The 21,634-nt window shown below is 35.8% G+C and overlaps 1 protein-coding gene across 9 annotated transcripts in view; it reads right to left on the bottom strand.

Moving 5' to 3' along the window:
• The window catches only part of fut8a (fucosyltransferase 8a (alpha (1,6) fucosyltransferase)), a 401,280-nt gene that overhangs the window by 93,398 nt on the left and 286,248 nt on the right, over positions 1–21,634 (bottom strand). For 6 of the 9 annotated variants that reach the window (XM_088924800.1, XM_088924802.1, XM_088924801.1 and 3 more), the window contains 2 exons: positions 10,335–10,453; positions 8,103–8,268 (listed from right to left, as the gene is read on the bottom strand). In XM_088924800.1, coding sequence (XP_088780926.1) covers positions 8,103–8,268; positions 10,335–10,453 — 285 coding nt within the window. The remainder of the gene's footprint in view (positions 1–8,102; positions 8,269–10,334; positions 10,454–21,634) is intronic. The other 3 variants (XM_088924806.1, XM_088924807.1, XM_088924809.1) reach the window with 1 other exon arrangement.

Raw genomic sequence — 21,634 nt, 5'->3', positions numbered from 1 at the left:
AATGTATTTAAGGGACTTAAAAGTTAAAGGAGATGCTTCATATTGCTTGACTAATTTTAAAAACCAAGTTATAAATGCAGACGCTCCCTCGGTGCCGCGCCGGGTGTAAATATCAAAGTATACATTCCCAACAAGAATTGTACCCATCTGTCATGCAAATAAAACACCTTGAATTGAATTGAATTGAGGGAGAGAGGGGGGTAGTGGGACAGAGATACTGTAGACAGACTCAAGGCAAATAAGATATTTATGGGTACGCAGGCATTCACGACAGCAACATACGAAACGTTTGCACGTACTGTATAGTTAAGTTATTACTTGGTTTTCAAAGTGCAACGAAATACAATATTGTTGTTGCTGCTGTTCTGGTTGTTTTTATCCCGTAAAGCGTTTTGAGAAGCCACCTTTAAAGGCGATATATACTGTAAAACCGCTGATTCTTATGGAATGTGTTCCGCAGGAGATTCAAATTTTTATTTATTTATTTTTTAATCGCGTATCTTAGGAAATCTCAGTATAACTTTGTTCATGAACAGTGGCATGTTACATTATCATTCGTTTTTTTAACAAGGCTCGCCAGCTAATGTGAATCGAAACCTGTCTTGCTAGCTTTTAAAGTCGTGCATGTGTAAACTGTACTAGAGGGCATGCAAGTTACTCTGCCCCTTTCAGCTGCAGGGAGTCCCTCTGCTGCAACACACAGCAGACAGAACGGGAGACTATTGCCTTTCATATCTGACACCAGGGAAGTAAAAGGGGTGTCTAAAGGGGTGATTTCAGACCACATTTTAGTTACTTTATTTTGTTTACTTTTAACATTTCTGTAATTTACAGTAGATGTCACAATAGAAGCCCGAAGCCTATTATACTCAGTCTAGCCTTGGATCCTCTGAGTCCCATGACTCAGTCTTGTCTGCTTTCCTAGAATAAAACCAGTTAAGTCTTGTGTACTATGCAATTTATATTTTCCGATTCCATGCATTCCCTTAATGTTTAGAGTTTACTATATTCTCCAGACTCAAACACATAAGTACTAATAGCTCTGTCCCTTTAGGAGACTCTTTGCAGTACTGTGTCCCACTACCCCCATGAATTCTTTAGGTTGGGTCTAATATTTTCCAGTAATATACAGAATGGGATACAAAATACTGTCAGGCAGGTAACAGAAAAGAGAAAAATATAAATATTTCCATTTTACAGACGTTCACACATTTATAACATTTTGGCTCAATAAAAAGCTAACCCAATAATTAAATGTGATAAAGTATAGTTTGGATGTTTATACATTCATGTTAATCGTATTCTTGATTTATTTCATGTTTCATTTGCTAACTTAGAGCATATTGTGCAATGAAGAATAAAATAGCTGCATGACAAGTGACTTCCTTCTCTCAGTGGAAATTAAAAGGTAGCCTGATAAATTATAATAAGACAGTAAGAAAGGTTCCAATCAGGAGGAGACAATTCTTTCCATTTTTTTGTTTGATTGCTGGTAGCAAACTGATCTTAGGATCTACTCCAGCTCTTTATCTTTTTATCATACAGTAAATCTTATTTTCTTGCTTTCTGAAACACAATATAACAAAAAATAACCTCACAAACTCAAAGAAAAAATCCTTGCTCCCCCCCCTTCCCTTGGCAGTACTTCCTCCCATGCTTTTAACTAAGGGCATCTAAAATACTGTCAAACAGCTACAATGGTATCTCTGAACAAGGCTTTGACTGTGTCAATCACAGCACCTACCATTCCCTTACCAGCAACAACATGGATTCTAACACTCAGACATTAAAAAAAGTCAGGCCAAGAGAGAAAATACCGAGCTTTACAACATGCGGTACCAGTAACATTTTACCCACAGTAGACTCACCAACCAGATGTGTTTCAGTTTCTGTGATAAGCCTAGATTAATCATATCCTCTCCTCTAGTAGGAGCACCAAGTGTAAACATGTAACGCCCCTATTAAAAATAATGGCAAAACAGAAGTTCACTCTTTCTAGAACATACCTTCCTATGGACACTCCTAAAATGTATAAAATAGTGTCCACAGCATCTCATAATAGAGGCAAATGGGGAACTACAAACTCATTTCATACAATGCCATCCATGAGGGGTTAAATACACCCTGAGAGAAATTAATTTCTGGATAATTCAATGGCTGTGATTTCTGGAATATGTATTATCCCAAATATTTTCAAAAGAAATTGAATCATTTCAATGAATCTGTGCCATTCAAGTACCTGCTCCAGACAGTAACCACCGCTAAGGGTTTATATGAAGCTTGCATTAAAAGACTTTAAAAAAATGTCATGTTCCCATAAAAAAGTAATGCCTTGGAGTATAGACCCCCAAAGGAATGCCATAGACTCAAACTGCAAAATAAACACATACAGAAAGAAAGTATTTGTATTGTAATTGCAAATCCTGGTATGAGTGATTGGTATGACTTTCCTCATTACAAATCTCTTATTAGAATTTAAATTTCTCTGTAACTCCAGGTCAGAACAGAGAAAATGTAACTGCCTTAAGGAGTTTACGATTATGAAAAATAGAAGGATAAGCATGATACGTATGTCTTCTGTCATTTTCTAAGTCATGTTACTGAGCACCAAATCTTATTGAGAATATGAATCCATTTAAGGTTTATACCATTAAAGTAAAGGTTTATTCCATGCTGAAAATGTTTGTACCAGACTTTTTGAGGCCTGTTTAATTGTGTCTGAAGTCTGATGTTGTAAATTTTATTGTTAAAAAGATCCATGAAAATGTCACTACTAAAGTTAGCTGGTACTGTTGGTATTGTAAGTGGCAAGTAGAGCTCATATTTTAGATTTTGTGTAGTTGCTAGCTTTGAACTGTGTGTTGGATGCATATGAATTGAAGGAATGGGCAAACATAGCTGATGCGGATCCACAGAGCCAGCATATTAAGATGTTTATAATTAGAGGCAATTTGTTTAAATAACTAGGTATGGATACTGATGTGCAAGAGAGGTGGAAAGGCTGTTTCCTTAAGCCAGCACTATAAAATGTTTTATTCTCAGTGAGATGCTGCCATTTCATAGTGGGTTTCTAACACTGTGTATAGTTCCATCCACACAGTGCCTTTACTTCCATCCATTTCTAATCTCTTTATCCAGTACAGAGGATTTGGAGCCTATCCCAGTAAGCGACGGACACAAGGCAGAATACACCCTGGACATAGCGCCAGTCCATCACAGGACAGACAGACACAAACACACACACACCAGGGCCAGTTTAGATCTAACCTCAGAACCTTTCTTTTCAGAAGACTGTGTCTGTATCTGCTTCATTTTCTAATTTTGGTAGCACCTCTAACTGCTTGTCTTTCTTATATGCATTTACTTTGTAATCTGTGGTCCTACTGTATTGCTTTGAGATGCCACCTTTAATGGTGATATATCAAATAAAGTTTTTTATTATTGTTATAGGGAAACATGATCAGATTTAAAAAGATCTAAAGTATACTAGTTTGTCACTCTTCTCATTCCCTTTGCTAAATGACTTTTCATACTAATCTGATCAATCTAACTGCCAGTTTTCTGTGCTTTCTCTATCCTGCTAGATTTGCAATTATTCTGAAAATTTTCATCTTGAAATAACTCATTTCTAAATACCTTTTTCACTGTTAACATCTTGCAGCAACTCTGCGACAAAATATACACTCTGACAGTTCATCCTGCTACCAACATTAAATAAAACAAATCTTAAGATTTCTATATTTATGTCTTTATTTAGTGGTTTCATTAGTGACAAAGGCTAAACTTTCTTGGAAAAATGTCTTTTATGTGTTGCGGAAAAAACTGACTCGCTTTAACAAAATATGTTTACAAATCCTTTCACCTGGCATTTTCGTAGTTAGAAATTATGGAACGCTCTGTTAAAAGCAAGGGAGTTTTTATGTCCGTTGCAGTTCTTTTGCAACATGAATATAATTATATCGTTATTAATTTCTTGAGATACGCGATTCCATATTATATTCCCTTTTAATCCAATTCTAAAAGTATGCTTGTTGACTCCGGTATCGTGTTAGTTAAAGACTTCGATGCTTAAAATGTTTAGGGAGAAATGGAATACTGGTGTGTATGTTTTCTTTAAAGTACCGAGACCAGCCATATACTGTATGTTTAAGTTCCAAAATTAATATCGTTTATGGACTTCACACGCGTTGCAGTATGCTCCTATTCTTTTTATGCTCAGGCACTAAGATCTCCCTTCTGCTTTGTGTAAGGATGGTATCAAAAGCAATCTTAAGTGGTGAGAAAGCTGTGCTCAATGTATTTAAGGGACTTAAACGTAAAAGGAGATGCTTCATATTGCTTGACTAATTTTAAAAACTAAGTTATAAATGCAGACGCTCCCTCGGTGCGCTGCTCTGGTGCGCCGGCTCTTACACAGTGCCTGTCTGCCGTAAGCGTTACAATATACATACCCAACACTGCTTGTACCCATCTGTCATGCAAATAAAACACCTTGAATTGAATTGAATTGAGGGGAGAGGGGGGGAATACTAAAGCCAATACTGGCTCAATACCAATACGGGCTTTGACGTGCTAATGCGTTGGTTTAACAGTCCGGGTGTGGCAGGCTTCCAATGTCAACTCGACTCGATTGGAAGACAATGAACGTATTTTAGCCCTAAATGAATTAATAGCAAACATGGTTTACATAAAATACATTTTTCCAAGAAAGTTTATAATAATACGATCTATAGTTGAAATCTGAGCCTACTTTAAAAATAAAGGAAAAGCATTTTCAGAGAGCAATCACGCTGTGTTTATGTAGAAAAAGCGATTAGGTTTATGAGCAATCTAATTACCTATTCGCTTAAAACGCTATATAAAATAAAGTTTATTTAGAGATGAATGATCAGTGTGGCAGTTTAAATAATGGGAGTCAGGAAACTAACACACAGCGCCACCGGATTTAATAACGCAATAAAAACGCTATAAAATAATGTGACTAGACACAGAAAAAGTTTACAGCACAGTACAATAATAAATGCTGACCATGACTTTAGAAGCATAAATTACCTTACACTCAATTTAAACACAAGCTGTCTTTCTGTATGAACCTCTAAGCTGGTTCATACAGAAAATGTAGAAATGCATTAGCCTGATTATGATTAAAAAACACACATAATTAAACACGCGTTTGCGATTTAAATCAGAACACGATTTAAATCAAAATAAATGTTTATATTGTAACGCATACTGTCCAGCCTCCATTTCTCTATAAAAATTTACTCTGTTGCACACACACACACAATAGAAGCAAGAACCGCTGTCAGAAGGGAAGATATGTTCAAAATATCGCAAATATCGATCATGTTGCGATATTTTGAAATATAAAAGTCAATTGATTGTCCATAATATCGCTATTCTATTTTTTCGAAGAAATGTTTGTTAAAAGAAAAGTCCGGCACCAGCTGGATTCGAACACACAACCTGCCAGTTGGTAGTCACGCACCTAGACCAGTCGGCTACAAGACAGCTCGCATGAACAGGCAAGCGAAACAGCCCTACACAGCCCTGTCGCAGCATACGAATACCGTTATTAAATTCTTTAGATACGCGATTCCATATTATATTCCCTTTTAATCAAATTCTAAAAGTATGCTTGTTGACTCCGGTATCACGTTAGTTAAAGACTTCAAAGCTTAAAATGTTTAGGGAGAAATGGAATACTGGTGTGTATTTTTTTCTTTAAAGTACCAAGACCAGCTATATACTGTATGTTTATGTTCCAAAATTAATATCGTTTATGGCCTTCACACGCGTTACAGTATGCTCCTATTCTTTTTATGCTCAGCTACTAAGATTTCCCTTCAGTGGTAAAATTCAATATCTACAACGGGCACAGCAAAGACGTTTACTGTAAGTCTTTCTACGACAGACCAACGGACCACGAGTGCCCCTGTTGGTCAACCAATCACGTACTGCGGTGCCACGCGTCATCTTGCGTCACACTGAGCGACGCCACCTGCTGTACGTGTCTGTAACGCGCACTTTGAATGGCTGCATCTGTAGTAGTGAGGATGGAGAATGGGCAGGTTATTTAAGTGGGTGAATGGAAAGGGGGCACAGAAAATCTGGTGGCAGAGCAGGACTAGATAGTGCAAGAGGGAGTAGATAGAGATAAGGAGCTGAAGACAAGTAGGAGCAGAATCGTTTAGACTAGGGCTCTGAATGTCATGCGTGGCAAAAGGGAGGCAGAGAAGGGATGGGAGAAATGGAATAGTATGAGGAAAGCCATAAAGAAAAATGCCTAAGGTAAACTGCAAAATTGTGGATTAGGTGAAGCAGACAGATAATTTTAGCATCTACCCAAGAAGGAATTATAATAGATGATATGATAGATGACAATAATGAGATGTGACCTATTTGAATTTACTTCCAAGGTATTTCAGTTATAGCAACAAAACCCAGACCAAGATGGAAGACAAAAGCAAAGATGAAGTTAACTTTGGTGTAAGCAGACTAGCTTTTAGTGTGCGTTTGTTGGAGCTGTGGGGTTTGGTATTATTACCATGTGAATTATAATAGGATAGGGGGAACTCTTCGCTAAACACAACAAAATGACATTGTCCAACTTATAATTCTGGAAGTTTGTCATACATTTTCAAGAGAAAGGAGATTGTTAAACAGAAGCTGAAGATTCCCAGGCTGACATGCTTCATAACCTACAACTGTCAAGACATACTGTATGCAAAAAACTCTAGAATTAAAGTACTGAGTGTTTGTATTGGTCCTGTATGCCCTTCCTAAAGTTCCCATTCAATTTATGCCAAAGGGTGGCTCAATTTTAACACAAGACCTTGGGCAACCTAATCCTTAGCAATTAGATTGTAATTTTAGATAGTCCACAGGTCTGAGCATCCTAGAAATTTAAGAGACTAAAAAGGAAGGAAGGCCTAGGACAAACTAAATTCTGTTTATGATCCTTATGATCAGATTTTAATATTAAAATAACCAAGATAATAAAAACTTTGGTATTCCAATTTCTATTTTTTTTTATTTGGATACAATTTGTATTATGAAGCAGAACCTTTTTTTCACTTTTTATTTGAACATTCCTAATTGCTGTAACAAACTATACAGCCTACCAAACCCAAAATGAAATTACAAGCTTAACAAACAATGTGCAGCACAATCTGCCTAAAGAACAGTACTGCTATGGAAATAAGAAGGGTTAAAATAAATGTTTTACATTCATATAAACTCTCATGTTATCAGTTTTCCAATGTCAGATTGTCCAAACTGTATCAATCATACCAGATGTGCAGAGGGCAGCTTACCATCAATGAAAAACAAAACAGCATGCCTGAAAAACTTGTACAAAGAGCTTAATTCAATGTGTGGTTTATTGTTTTCTTAGCGGGAAGAAAAAATATTTGGAATTCTTCTCCATCCCCACAGGTTTAGTCAGCTTTTTTTTACATAAACCATTCAAATTTTGCATTTTGAAGACATTTAAAAATGGCCATATTATTGCATACAATTGCTGCAATTTTCAATGAAAGCATTGATCCCTTTCAGAGCTTGCCCAAAATTAGATCCTTCATAACCACCATCACTTGGGCATCCAAGTAAAGAGCTTTATCAGTTATCCTTCATAAAAATATAAGAAAAACTGCGAATGAGAGGCATCCATCTTGCTTATTTGGTTCCTAGAGGCTTAGTGTAATACAACCCCAAAAGATCAGCTTTATTTGCATGGCTTTTTTTCCTCCAGATCTCTACAACTCTATGTGTAACGTGAAATTGCTTTTCTGTCTTAACATGGCCACCCATTTGCTGGAGTCCTTGAATTCTTATGTCATTGTAATGTGTAACTGTCCAGCATGCCTGCAAGTATGTATGTACATATTCAAAACCTAGGTGTAAATTTAAGCTTAGCTCAGCATGTTTGGGTGTTTTTATTTATTTTTTTCACCTAAAGAGCAATCTCTCATCCATGCAGAAAAGTAAATATTTGAGTTGATTTTTTCTAAACCATTAACTGATCGGTGTTTAGGGGCCTATAGTCCTTAACTGTGGTAAATTATAACAAAAAGACCAGACGATTTGCACTCCTGTCCTACCTTTGTTGATGTCCCAAGTCTTCCAATAGCCCTTCAGTGTGTTTTTGGAGTTCACCAGGCTCGACATGTGTTAATTTCTTTAATTCACTCCTGATGAAGTACCACAGCTCTTTAACTCCATTCTCAACTTTGCGACGTAACTTTTCCTGATTTTGTCCTGGACCTGCTGAGGGCACAAGCATCATCAGAGTAAGAGAAAAACAGAAACTGTGTGTAAAACTGCACTGCAGGTATGTATGAAAGCCCAAAGGAAAACTAAAGTTAATGCCTTTATTTTTGATTATCTTTTTATTGTCTGCTGAACACAAGGCCTTTATCAAACAATAATAAAAGAGGCCAAGTGAGCAGGTTTGTGTGCAATGCAAGATTTGTGATCATTACTAAAGTGTTGAGAAGAAGTTGATCTTTCTTCTCCTATATATTTATATATATCCTATATATAAATTAATACTATTGGATCTTCACAAAAGTCTTCATTAAAGAAAAAGATCTTTTGATCTTGAGTACATATACACAAAGACACAAAGACATAAGATATACACAGATTATTTAATTAACAAAACGAACGAACAGTAAATATTCTTGTGTGAAGACTGTGAGTTCAGTAACAGGTGGCACTACCCTGATGCAGCAACTAGATGTTTCCTATAACCTTTAATTAGTCCCTTGCATCAGGTTTTATGAATTTTAACCTATTCTTCCTTAGTGAACTCCTTCAAGTCAGTAACTCTTGGGGGTTTCTCTGCATGAACAGCTTACTTCATGTCCTACCATAACATTTCAATAGTGTTTAGGTTCAGACTTTGACATGGCCAATATCCTCTTCTTCAGGCATTCCATTGTAGATCTGCTTTGCTGCATAACTTTTGGCTGAAAATGAGTCTCCTCTAGACCCCTTTAGAACTTGCTGATACAACACAAAACTCATGGTACCATCATGATGATGGCAGGCCATCTGGGTCCTGAGACAGCAAAACATGTTACTCTCACCTGATCATATGATCACCAAGTACAGGTGGGAGCGTTATGATCTGGACACTTTTTTGTGGCCAAAAATTTAAATTTTTCATCCTCCAGTTATGCATTCACTGGGTGTACTTGAATCAATCATGTTCTTTTTAGTGAGCAAAAGTTTCTTCCTGGATGTCCTCCCCCAATGAAAAACCATTCCCATTCAGTCATTTCTTGATAATTGAGGGACAGGTGCTGACATTAGATGAAGTGAGAGAAAATCTGCAGATGTTTTGTGACTTGATTGATTTTCAGGGTTGGTTTCAGATCTTGCCATGATGACAAGTCCTGTGTACAGTCACCATGGGCTTGAATATTTTTCATTTGTAGAATCACTGACAGAGGATGGATGGGGCCTCATAAACAAATGCCCTCAAATACCACCAAGCCGAAGCAGTTTTGTGTGGAGGAGTGGGCCAGAATTCCTCCCAGGAATGTAAGAGACTGATAATCTTTTAGAGGAAACATTTACTGTTTTTACTTAAGTTATTACTGCGAAAGGTGGTTCCACACATTACTGAATCATGGGGTGAACTTATTTTTTCTTCTTCTTAGGCTTCTGAATGTTGGCTGATTTTTTTGGGTTAATAAATAATGACAAAGTAAAATTTGTGTGTGTGTTATTTGTCACATAAAGTTAAACGTATCTATTGTTAGGACCTTGTGAGGACTAGGTGAAGGTCAGATTTGTCTTAATATGTAAAACCATAGAATCTTAAGTTAGTGTACTTTCTTTTTCACATCACTGTATAATTAATTATGCAGAGAGTAAGGAAGTCATACCAATACAATGCGTCCATAGTGTGAAAATACCAGGTACAGTAGAATGGTTTGGAAAACGCTGACCCAACACCTTTGTAAATTCATTAATTTATTCTAATTAATTAAGGTAACTTAATTATCATTCACCAGAATCTGACAGAAACTGAAGAGGTAAAGCTGTCCAGAAATCTGAAATATGCTAAATTATTAACATGTTTAACTAAAGCAATGTCATTAAGAAAATGGGCTGGAAGTGAGTTCATCTGGATATGAAGTTTTCTGAATGTCCTGCAGTATATTTTCAGAAAGCTTCACTTTTCAATTTTAGAATGCTTCCTAACACAGCAGAAATCTGTCAGTGCTATCTTTTTTTCATTCTGAGTAGTTCATAGTTAAAATTATATACACCCTGGCATCTGTCCCCTGCCTAAGCCCCACGAATCAGGAAAAGTCACTGACCATCTCCAGATGATCTCCTGAAGCTCTCGATCTGTTCTTTGGCCTTAATGAGCTGCTCCTCTAAAATGTGAACCCGGCCAGCTGCTCCAGGTCCCTGGTCAATGGGCCCTTCAGGAATTCTATACAACAACAAAAAGACAATCTGTGCATCAGTGCAGGCGTACTTTCAGAGGAAAACTCAGGGGCGGTACTCTGCTACCTACCACATACCCATGCTGTTTTCAAATGTAAACTGGACAGAAAAAGGGCCTACAAATAAAAAAAATACAGCTGTTTGCAGACGTTACTGGTTCCCTACAGTTTAGATCATTTCCTATGTATATATATGTTGATGTATATTATTTTTAGAGAAAAAAGGACATGCATTTTAGCTATAAATGCATTACAACAATGAGACACAATTGACTCTGGTGTGCAAGCACTAAATCAGGTCCTCGGTGAGAGGGCAAAGAGGGTTTTTGTTAGTGGATACAATGAGCTACTCAGCCTTGTTATTGAAGCTGATACTCTGGCAGCTTTCAAAAAATAGCTGAATGAGATCCTTGGATCGATTAACTATTTATAGCTACCAAACTGGCTAGATGGCCTCCTCTCATATGTAACCATTCTTATGTTATTAAAGGTGATGAGATTATTTACCCTGTTGAATGCAATGGCTAGGTAAAAATAAGAAAGAAAAGCAAGTACAGTACATTAATCAATATATCCCACTTATCAAAAGAACAACACCTTCATGACATCAGTATTTTGGATACTGTCTGTAGTATGGCACTGATGTTCCCTTTGAGTCAAATTATTATTTTTATCTGAGTTGCTTTCCCAGACAAAGCTTCTTGTGCAATTCACAGAACTCAAACTCACTGCACCACAAAGTCATCACTCTATAATTAATCAGTGGAGTAATAACAGACACATTAGACCCCAACTAAAACCAACTTGGTGACATAAACTATTGATACTAAATTGCTTTTTATTTTCCAGTTATGAACACTCAGAAAAGACTTCAAACATGGGAAATAGTGTTCCATTTTGTCCACCTGTTATTGTGAATGAGAGACTAATTCAAGCAAACAGTACATTACTTAAAATAATGAAAGTTAAAGGGAAAAACATAATAGGTATCGTATATATATTTATATGTATAAACAGTTCACTTTACAAAAGTAAGACAATTGCCATGAGAGCTTTGCATGATATGCTACTTGTTTTAGATTTTTGTATGTAAATCCAAGAAAAATCAATTATCACAAATTCAATGCTCATCCAGACTTTAAAATTTTCAGCCAAGCTGAGTGCCATTGTGATGATTTCCTAGGTGTGCCCATGAATTGGCTTCTGCCTGGATTTTGTATAACCATCAGTAGTGTCAAAGACCATAAGCAGTTCATTTTGTGGCAGCGGCAATTCATCAAAACCACAGGCAGCCACTTATAACTCCAAAATTTAATTATATACAACTACATTATGTGGAGTTTAGTTCCATTATAATTTAACTTTAAACTAGGGAATGAAGGCCTTTGTTTTTTTTATAAAATGAACTGACTTTAAACAAAGTTTTAATCAGAAATACATGTAGCATTTGGTATTAAAAAGAAACAAAACTATGTAAAAGTTATTACACAAGTTGTTTCTATAAAGAGTGACAAAAGATCGTTTTTGTATATAGCAATTGATTGATTCTCTATGCCCTGCTTGCTGCAATAAGAATTAAGGTACCTTTCCAGTGTTCAATTGGTGTCTTCAGCTGTCATCCTCTTTTGAGTCACCTCCCAAGGAGCCCACATACAATATTAACTATCACTGTGCTACAGTGTGGTTCCAGTATGTGATGAACACATGACAACACAATTGATCAGGTTTTGAAATATCATAGCTTCTAAGTGAAAAAGGATTTGCAAGAGGTTAATAAGCCCTGTTTTATTTTTTTCTGTGTCAAGTTATTGTATGAAATATCAAAAGTCTTTTATCCTTCCTTCTTATTGAGACAAACTACAAGATAGAAACTTTTTTCGCTACAAGACATCCCTTTCTTTACCATTGCAAGACTGACCTCTAAACAACAATAAACTTGTTAATAAGGAAATTTTATTTAGTAAAGTTTTGGCTGTCTTACATTGGATCTTATTATTTAATTGACAGTACATAGAACTTCATATTACCCTGTCCTGTGGACTTCTTTTTCACAGATCTCAGTCAAGTTGTCTCTGCTCAATCATCCCATCTGTCATTTTTCTGTTTCTGTTTGGCTGTATTTAATGAACACTGAGCACGAGGAGAAAATGGACACACATACACTGAAGTAAACATCATGCTGTCTGAAAATCCTGGTGGGGATTCAAAGTGACTAAAAGCCAAAAATCTTGTCCCATCAGAAAATAACATTAACAGTAATAATCTTTTCACACATGCAACAAAGTGCTTGACTGTCTTATTTTTCTTTTATTTACCTAATTGCATTACATCTGATTACAGGTTTTCCTCTTAAAGACAATGCTATATTTAGTTAGCACCATCTTTGTCATTCATAATTAGGCTTCTGTTTTCTAGATAATAGAGAAATACATGTCTGTCCCAGCAACACAGTGATAGACAGATACTCTAATTCTAGTTAGAGGGATATAAGGTGTTTCTGAATTTGCTTGAAATAGCCCAGGAAATGGCCATTCATTAGGAAAAGACTATTCTTTTTCTGATGATCCTAGGCTTCAGAAGCCTTCTGAGGCTCCAGGCTTCAAAGACAAATCCACAACACCCATTTCTAAATGCAACCTTTGGGGTTGCTCTGGGGATATACAGCATATATAATGTCCTTTTAAATAGAAAATGCTCCCAGTGTCTACAGGCTTACATTTGCAGAATAGTAGCACATGTCTTGCTTCATTAGGGTAAGCATGAGTGATAGCAGAGAGGTGGGAAGACAAAGTCCCTTCACTTTTACTCTAGCCTGTTAATGGACAAGGGCCTCTCAAAGAGGAACTTGATATTTGTTCTCATCTGTCAATTTTCACATGCAATTTTAGTATCCCATGCTTGTTTTGCAATCTTGAAGGATTTGTAATAATGGAAATGCATCAAGGACTCTGATCAACTGTATTGCTACTGAGATACTATGGAAGAATGCCTAGAGTCACATTAGCTCCAGCCTGCATTGTCAGTGGATGAGTGTGTGGGTGACCCTTCTGTAACTGCGCTTGTGGGGACAATGCAAAGTGGAGCAGAACTAATAATGGGCAATGTAGTCACGAATCACAATAGTGATATGAGTGTAAGAAAATCTCTATTCAGATACTGTCATTTTGGTAATTATAAATTCTTCAAAAATGCAACATAGGACAAAGTACTTTGAGGGGGCAATTCTTTTCCCATATGACCTTTAAGGTTTATAGAACACAGGTGTGTGATTTCTTCTCAAACTGATGCACCTCTCTATTTTAAAACAAGTTCCAAATGCCAAGACAATCTGTATTATGTAATCAATAACTGACAGTTAACATATGCCCCTGCTAATCCAATCATTTTTATTAGCTTTCGTAGTTTCAGAGGGATTTATAGGGCAATATGTGGGGTGACAGCATTGGTTTCTTCTGTCTCAGCAGAGTTTCTGTTTCCTGCATGGATTGGTGTATGACAGAAGATGTGACCTTTTGCAAAACAAGACAAATTTGAGTGCTAAACTGCGTGAGCCATCACCCACAATTTACCGTGCCAATGTGACAGGTCAGGGATAGAGACATGACAGTTCATTCTCTAGTGAGAACTAGATTGACATCTCTAGTAACATCTGTCATACAATGCAGTGATAGTTAACATTGTTAGTTTAGTTACAGATGCAGCTATCTAGAATCTGCATCAAAACTTGGATTAGCAGTAAGCAAGGTTCACTATACTGTGGTGTGTTTCAGCATGTCAGATTTAGCACTTTATGGCCCACAGAAGATCAATAGGTGAAAATAGATATATGTAATCTGTTTTAAAAGCTCTTTAAATATACAGAACATGGAAAATTAACATGGACTCAGGTAACTAAGGGGAAATTTTGGCAGTAAAAAATGAAAATAACCAAAGTATAAAAATGTTTCTAAATGTTACTGATAATACTAATTTGTGAATATAAATATATTTCTATAGCTGGTAGTGATAGCTGACAATAAATGCTGTGATGAGTTCTTTAAATCAGGGGATTCTGTTGGCTTTTTCACCCTATGGTTTCATGCTAGACATTGTTGCTGTTTGTTTTGGATCATTGTCATAAAAGTCACAATGCCTAAGTCCATAATGTTCCCTGATGCTGTTGTTTTCAAGCAAATAGTACAGAAATGCGGAAGAGAAATGCATAAAAATAGACTAATTTAAGAAAATACTGTTGAGTTATTGTCCGTGCTCTGCCGTTCTGAGTTTTTCCCAGTTCTGTAAAAGATTTAGAAAGCAGCAGAGATTCTCTTTAATCACAAAATGCCACATAATTATTGTGCATAATTATATTTAAATATAATTATTGCCACAATAATTATGACAAAATGTATTTCATGTTTAACATGCTATATGGAGCTAAACCTGCATTCTGAATAAATGCTTTTACTGGTGGAGCTATTTAGGCTTCCCCTGTATTTTAATTCTGATACTGGTGCAGAGTAAAAGGTAATTATCCTGAGGCAACTGCAAAAAAAAGCTGATACCTCCTATGGTAGGGCTTTTCCCTTTACATGTCTAAACTGTACAGAGAGCAGGACCAGACTGAAGGTCAGACATGACATACTGAAGACCTGACCTCTTCTTTCTGATTTGAAATTTAAAATACAGCCTGAAAGTATAGACACACCTGAGTGGCTCAAAATCAAACTAATAAAGTTGTGGCAGTTAGGAAACTGATAGATACTGTATGCATAAAATTGGAATGCCAGCACTGGTCAGTTGACTTGGTTTTCACTCTGAGTTTTCAGCTGCTCAAAAGAAAAACCAGTGAAGAGAGAAAAGGCTGTGAGATTCATGCTAAAATCACACTTTATTACAAAATAGCAAAATGAATATTTTCTAAGGGCTAATAATTCATATTCTTTATATACTGTACTGTATGCCCTTGACTGGAGGCCTTGATTTAAGCCCTTGACATATTTCTAAATCTTAATGAAAGGCTTGACAATGCTGCTGAGCTCAGTGTCACCAATTCCTTTACCTTAAATACCTTCAGTTAAGTAGGAAGCAATTCAATCCTATGCACAGTATAGACAGTATTTGCTCCTGGTGGGCTTATGGTAGCAGCTGGTAGTGGAAACTCTGCAAAAATTGCTCTCCTGACCTTCTTAATCACATGTGCAAATAATTCTCTTCATATTGCTTTTTTAAGCAACCCTGGCCATGAAAGCAAATAAATATTTTCAAGTAATCATTCAATAAGTTACCTAAACTGGTTGTTGAGAAAGTTTAGTTTTCTCCTTCTACTTAAAAGCACAGAATAACTAGGACAGATGGAATTCAAGGATCAGCATACTATTTTGATCTCATTATGTGCATTTGCCCTTGGCCATAGAGGACAATTCCATCACAGTGACAGGGATACAAGCAAACAGAATTGCTTGTTTTTGTGTCTGTCTTAAATTCTCCCTCGATAGATTAACCAGGATGGAAGAACAAAAGAGGCATGAAACCCTCTTTTGCAAGCCCAGTGAAATGAAGATAACACTGCTGTAGGCTCTAAGACCTCTCTTAGAGTAGATAGGTAGAGTAAAAAAGTAGATTTGTGGTATATAAAGCTCTATTAAAAATATCACAGCATAGTTTTTGAGACAGTAGATTTGCTTCTACTCCATCACATCAAGTAAAGACAGATGCTGATTGTGCATGTTAATCTTATAGTGGAAGATGAACAGCATGCTAATAAGTGATATACAGTACCTACATAATAATTATAATAATAATTGCTTACAATTATATAGCGCTTTTCTGGACACTCCACTCAAAGCGCTTTCCAGGTAATGGGGACTCCCCTCCACCACCACCAATGTGCAGCATCCAAGTCTAACCCCCTTTTCACCTTTTGTTGCCCTTTATCCTGGAATTAAAATGCATTAAATCCTTTTTTTCCCTTGATCTACACATTCTACCCCATACTTTCCAAGTGATAACATATTTTAAAATTTTATAGTAAAAATAAAAATGGTTTAACCACTCACCATCAAAGTCACACACCAAGTTAAAATCTACGTTAAAACATCTACGTTAAAATGTAGTGAACAAATAATTCCAGGATAAATTCATCAGTTCCTATAGGTTTCCTCTGCTCAGTAGTATTTCAAAGCAAAGACTCAATCACGATCACTAAAGAGCTTCCAAAAGAACTCCTGGACAAAGATGCAAAAAGGCACTCATCAGAAGATAGGAAAACTCAAAGGCCTTGAATATCCCTTGGAGCATGGCTGAGATGATTATTAAGAAGTGGAAGGTCACCATGAAGACAATGCCTAAAAATTGGTTGTCCCTCCAAACTGGATGACTGAGAAGAAAAGACTCTGATCAATGATTCTACCAAGAGGTCAATTGCAAGAAGGAGACTGATCAGAGATGCTACCAAGAGGCCAATGGCAAATTTGAAAGAGTTACAGACTTTTATGGCCTCACCCCAAGGACCTAGACAGAGCTTGAACAGTTCTGCAAAGAAGAAAAATCTAATATTGCCAAATCTAGATGTGCAAAAATGATATACTGTAAAACTATCCCAATACTAATTGCCAAAGGTGCTTGATTCAGGTACTACAGAGGGCATGGCTTCATTGCTGGCGAATGAGGTGGCTTAGTCTAAGATCCAACATAATGATGGTATAAAGGCAATGTTTTCATAATAAAAGAGGCGTATTTGTTGTTCTGTGCTTTCATTCTTGATTTTCATATTAGCCATATTACCATTCTATAGGTTACATCCACTAATCTGTGCCCAGGTGAAGTAATTTACTGCTTAAGAAAACATTAAAGTGGCTCAAGTGTTTTATAGTCAGTTTGAGAATATGGAACAAGCTACCCAGTATTGTTGAAGCTAATAACCCATTTTGTGTATCAGGAAATGACTGGATGAGAAATAATTAATTAGCAATGAACTAGCAGATGAACTAGATGAGTCAAATGGCCTCCTCCCATTTATCATATTTTTTTATTAATGATCAATTAATCTAATTGACACAAAAAAACATTTAATCAATACCTTCAATCAATAAGTTTTATTTTTCCTTGCATAAATAGCATGTTTGACAGAATTCCTTGAAGGGGAGATGGGGAAGTGTGATGCTACCAAGATTCATAGTTATTTTAGACCATTTTATTGTATGTAGCTACTGTATGATTTGTTATACTAAATACAAAGTATAACAGATATAAGTGATATTATGATGTGCATAAACTGCACCATTCAATTTGCTCAGGATTAATCTCAGGTTTGCTGAAAACAGTAATTTTGATTTTTTTTTAATATTTGAGCACTTAATCTATATATTATAATCTTTCTGTTAATTTTTTTATAAAGTGAAGGTATACCATTTTTTTTCACGCAAGCAGGATTTATTTATGCACTTCTGCCACCTCACCTCTTGTTACGGTCTCCTCTGAGCCTTAATTCCTGTTGCCCAGGGTTTAGAGAAGATAAACTCACATGGCATTATTAGTCAGCATTTTCAGCTGAGAGAGGTCAGCATTCATGGCATTTGAAGAAACTAATAAAACAGAGATTTCGTCACTATCAACCATTCAACAGCAAACATGAAGAGTCACAGTCCCAGCTATATTATGTGCCAAATCTCACAAATTAAATAGATGCTTAAAAATAAGAACTTGGAGCACAAAGAGGGACAAGAAAGGTATTCTTTAATTCTGAATATACACTCAGAAATGGCAGTCATATCATATAGGCAATCCATAAAATATATAAGGATATTGAGTGTGGTGGTTTTTTCACCTCCTAATTATTTGATTCTTTGTTGTATATGGCATCAATATTTAACTTTTACTTGAAACTTTAGGTGTGAAACTATCTCCAATGCTCTTCAATGAGATGAAGTGCATTTGTTTTAATTTTTAAAGACATTTCTTCCAATTTGCACTGATTGACTTCCCATAATATGTCAAAAATACAATGCACATCTTATTTTATCTATAAATATAGAAAAGTTTTATTTTGTGAAACTCCTGCTGTGTTTCAGATATTAAGACTTACTTTTGAAGACAGTCTAATTTCTGTAGTTGAAGACTGTCTAATTTTTGTAACTACATAAAAGTAACATTTACAAAAAAAGTACAGTTAAAAGTCTAAATAGCAGGAGAAATCAAAGATATTGTGTTGGTACTATTTAAAGATATAATAGAGACTGTAAATGAAAACACAACGTTACTATAAGCTAAATCTATCCTATCCTAAATATCCTGTTAATAGCCATATAAATCTAATGAGCTACCTGCAACACTGTAGTCTGTAGCCATATTTATCAATTTTTATAAGTGTCTTTCTGTTATTTGAAAGCCATCCCACTACAGCCTTTATCAGCACATAGGTGATATATTCGAGGTTGAATATTTGGACCTTTAATTATTATTTTGGATTATCTTGGATTCTTTATTCAGCATAGTATACATTGTACTTGAGGCAGCAACTTACTCTTTAAAATACTGTGAAATTAATAATTGAGAAACATTAATTATTCAACAGTTCTGAGATTAAAAATCTCAATTTTATTTATCATAAATAATAAATAATTAAAATAAATTTTAAACAATAATCATGATTTTACTTGTTTTATGTTAACAGAAAAAATGAGTCGACAACTTTGTTTTAAAAACACACATATACATTTTACTTTTTCTTTGTTATTATCTTCAAATGGCAAGGCTGGAATGACTTCCTTTAATTCCATTCATTCTGAGAGCTCTTTCTTATTAGCCATTTAGAGAGTTTCAAGCTGTATGAAGCTTGGGGCCGTATTTTAATTGGATGTGACTGTCACCCATGACACTCTTTGTCTGGAGGTCTGGTCTTCATTGTGTGAGGCACACTGACAAGTTGACCTCCATTCATCTCATTGCATTTTCTTGCCCAATATCTCTGTGCCTTGTTCACTTCACTTATCCAGCTTTGTTTCCTTTTACTTTCTAATTTCACAGTCTTCCCCCTTTATTTTACAGCTAAGTTTGCAGATGCAACCAATTATTCCTTTCAAATGTTTCATCAAATTCTAAGTTCTTTTTAGTGTAAGACTGTAGGGGAGAGACAGCCTCACATTATATATACACTCTGTTTGGGAAGTCTTCCCCATCTTTAGACTGTACTTAGTGTTCACAATACAGAGCAGAGGTGTTCTGAAGCCTGTCAACCTCTGGAGGCCTGTGAGCATGAAACTATTTATTCCTGTGGTAGGCATTAGGAGGTTATTTTAATCTTTGAGTTATATAACCACTAATGACATCTATGGAACAGAACAGCAAAAGGGGAAACTAAAAAATGCATTCCTTTTAAGTACAGCCATGCAGTAGTGTAATGACCTAAATCTGCAAAAACAAGAACTATTTTGCTCAGTCTCATTTTGCTCAGTTTAAGAAATAAATGTGTTCTTGCAATAACTTTTATAAGGTCCAGTCAACTCAAATTTAATAAATAATTTCTCCTTACAATGATCAAAAGAGAAAAGAAACCAGTAAATTTACTTCAGAAGATTGTGCAATGGAGTACACATTTAAATACAATACCTGCTACTTGCTGGTATTTGTCGACTTTCCCAGTTCAGGGTATAATAAACACTACAGTTTGTACTATGTCTTGTCAATTGTCTTGACAAGTGACAATACATTAAAAAATAGGACAGGATGAAATGAAAATGATCCATTTCAACTGCTGGACTGCAAATATATTTTCTTGTAAAAGTTGCTTAAATGTTTGGACTGAAACGTTAAATTTTAATTTATGTTATCTTGCAGCATTCCCTCTATTTGTTATTTAGACTATTACTGACTTCAGTAGGTCAAGTTATTAGAAAGTTCTATTTGATGGCTGAGTTCTGTCCTTCATAATTATACAAAGCTCCCAGAAAAAAACCTACAAAAGAATATCTCTAAAGGGAATCATATCTAGGCTCTCTCACTGAAAGCAATTTTTAAAATATATCTATCCATTTTTAAATGCTTTATTATATATAGGGTGCAGGGGAGTCACAGTCTATCCCAGCAAGCAATGGATGCAAGGCAGGATACAACCTTGGACAGGATACATGTCCATGGCAGAACACACAAAGACACTAAAACATAGAGAAAATCCACATGATCATGTTGAGAACATACAAACTCCACAAATATAGCACCCCAGGAAATGACCCTAGTGAGGTACTGAGGTACATTGCACTGTGAGGTAGCAATGCTGCACACTGAGCCACCGTGGTGCCCAATTTTCAATACACTTCTTACAAAATGTAAATGAAAAAACTATGGGAATAAAGCATATTTATTTGACATACATAATGGGAATTAGTTAACATGTTGAATCCACCCTCTGGCTTTGAATCAATGATGCAGAATAAAGGTAAGTCACAAAATGGATCCTTCCAGTAATCACAAGTTGGATGGACCACTTACAAGCTCCTCATTATTGCTCAAGAAACATGTTGCATGTTGCAAGGGAAAAACCCTTCATCTAAATAGAAACTGGAGTACATGACACAAGTCACTGATTCAGAAGCATTTGTGTCAAAAAATGGAATGAAGAGTATCATATGATTTCCAATAATTCTGTATTAATTCAATTTCTTCATTCAATTTGAATAAAAAGGTGGTTTGTTAAATTTAGAGTTCACTTAGGACTAAAATGTAAGGACTCTTCTGCCCTCAAGGACTAGAGTTCTTTTAATTGAACTGATTACTTGTTTTATTCATCAACTACTTTTAGGTGTAGCTGATCTTTAACAAAGGTGGCCTATAGGACTAACTCAATTGGGGCTCCATGACCAGTTTTGGAAACCCCCTCATTAAGGTTAGTTAAGGTAATTTCAAAAGGCTTTTAACTGTAGCTCTTTAAGACCTGTGCTGCTTATCACTGCCATACAGAATTTTAACTGGAGTTCTGTAATGTAAAAATGTTGAAGGACTGACTGAATATAACACCCTAGTCTCACATGGAACTGTGAGATCTGCACACATTCAGAGTCATATTGTTAGGTGTAACAACACTTTGGAAGTGTTATAAAGAAAGTCTATTATTAGAACAGTGCCCACTAATTGCTTATTACTGAAAATCTGTGTTCTACCAATTGAATTTCAAAGTAAATTTCCTAACTTCT

Source organism: Atractosteus spatula, chromosome 9 (genome assembly GCF_055471065.1).
Source record: "Atractosteus spatula isolate fAtrSpa1 chromosome 9, fAtrSpa1.hap1, whole genome shotgun sequence".
Lineage (NCBI taxonomy): Eukaryota > Metazoa > Chordata > Actinopteri > Semionotiformes > Lepisosteidae > Atractosteus > Atractosteus spatula.
This window is presented reverse-complemented; position numbering and strand designations above follow the sequence as displayed.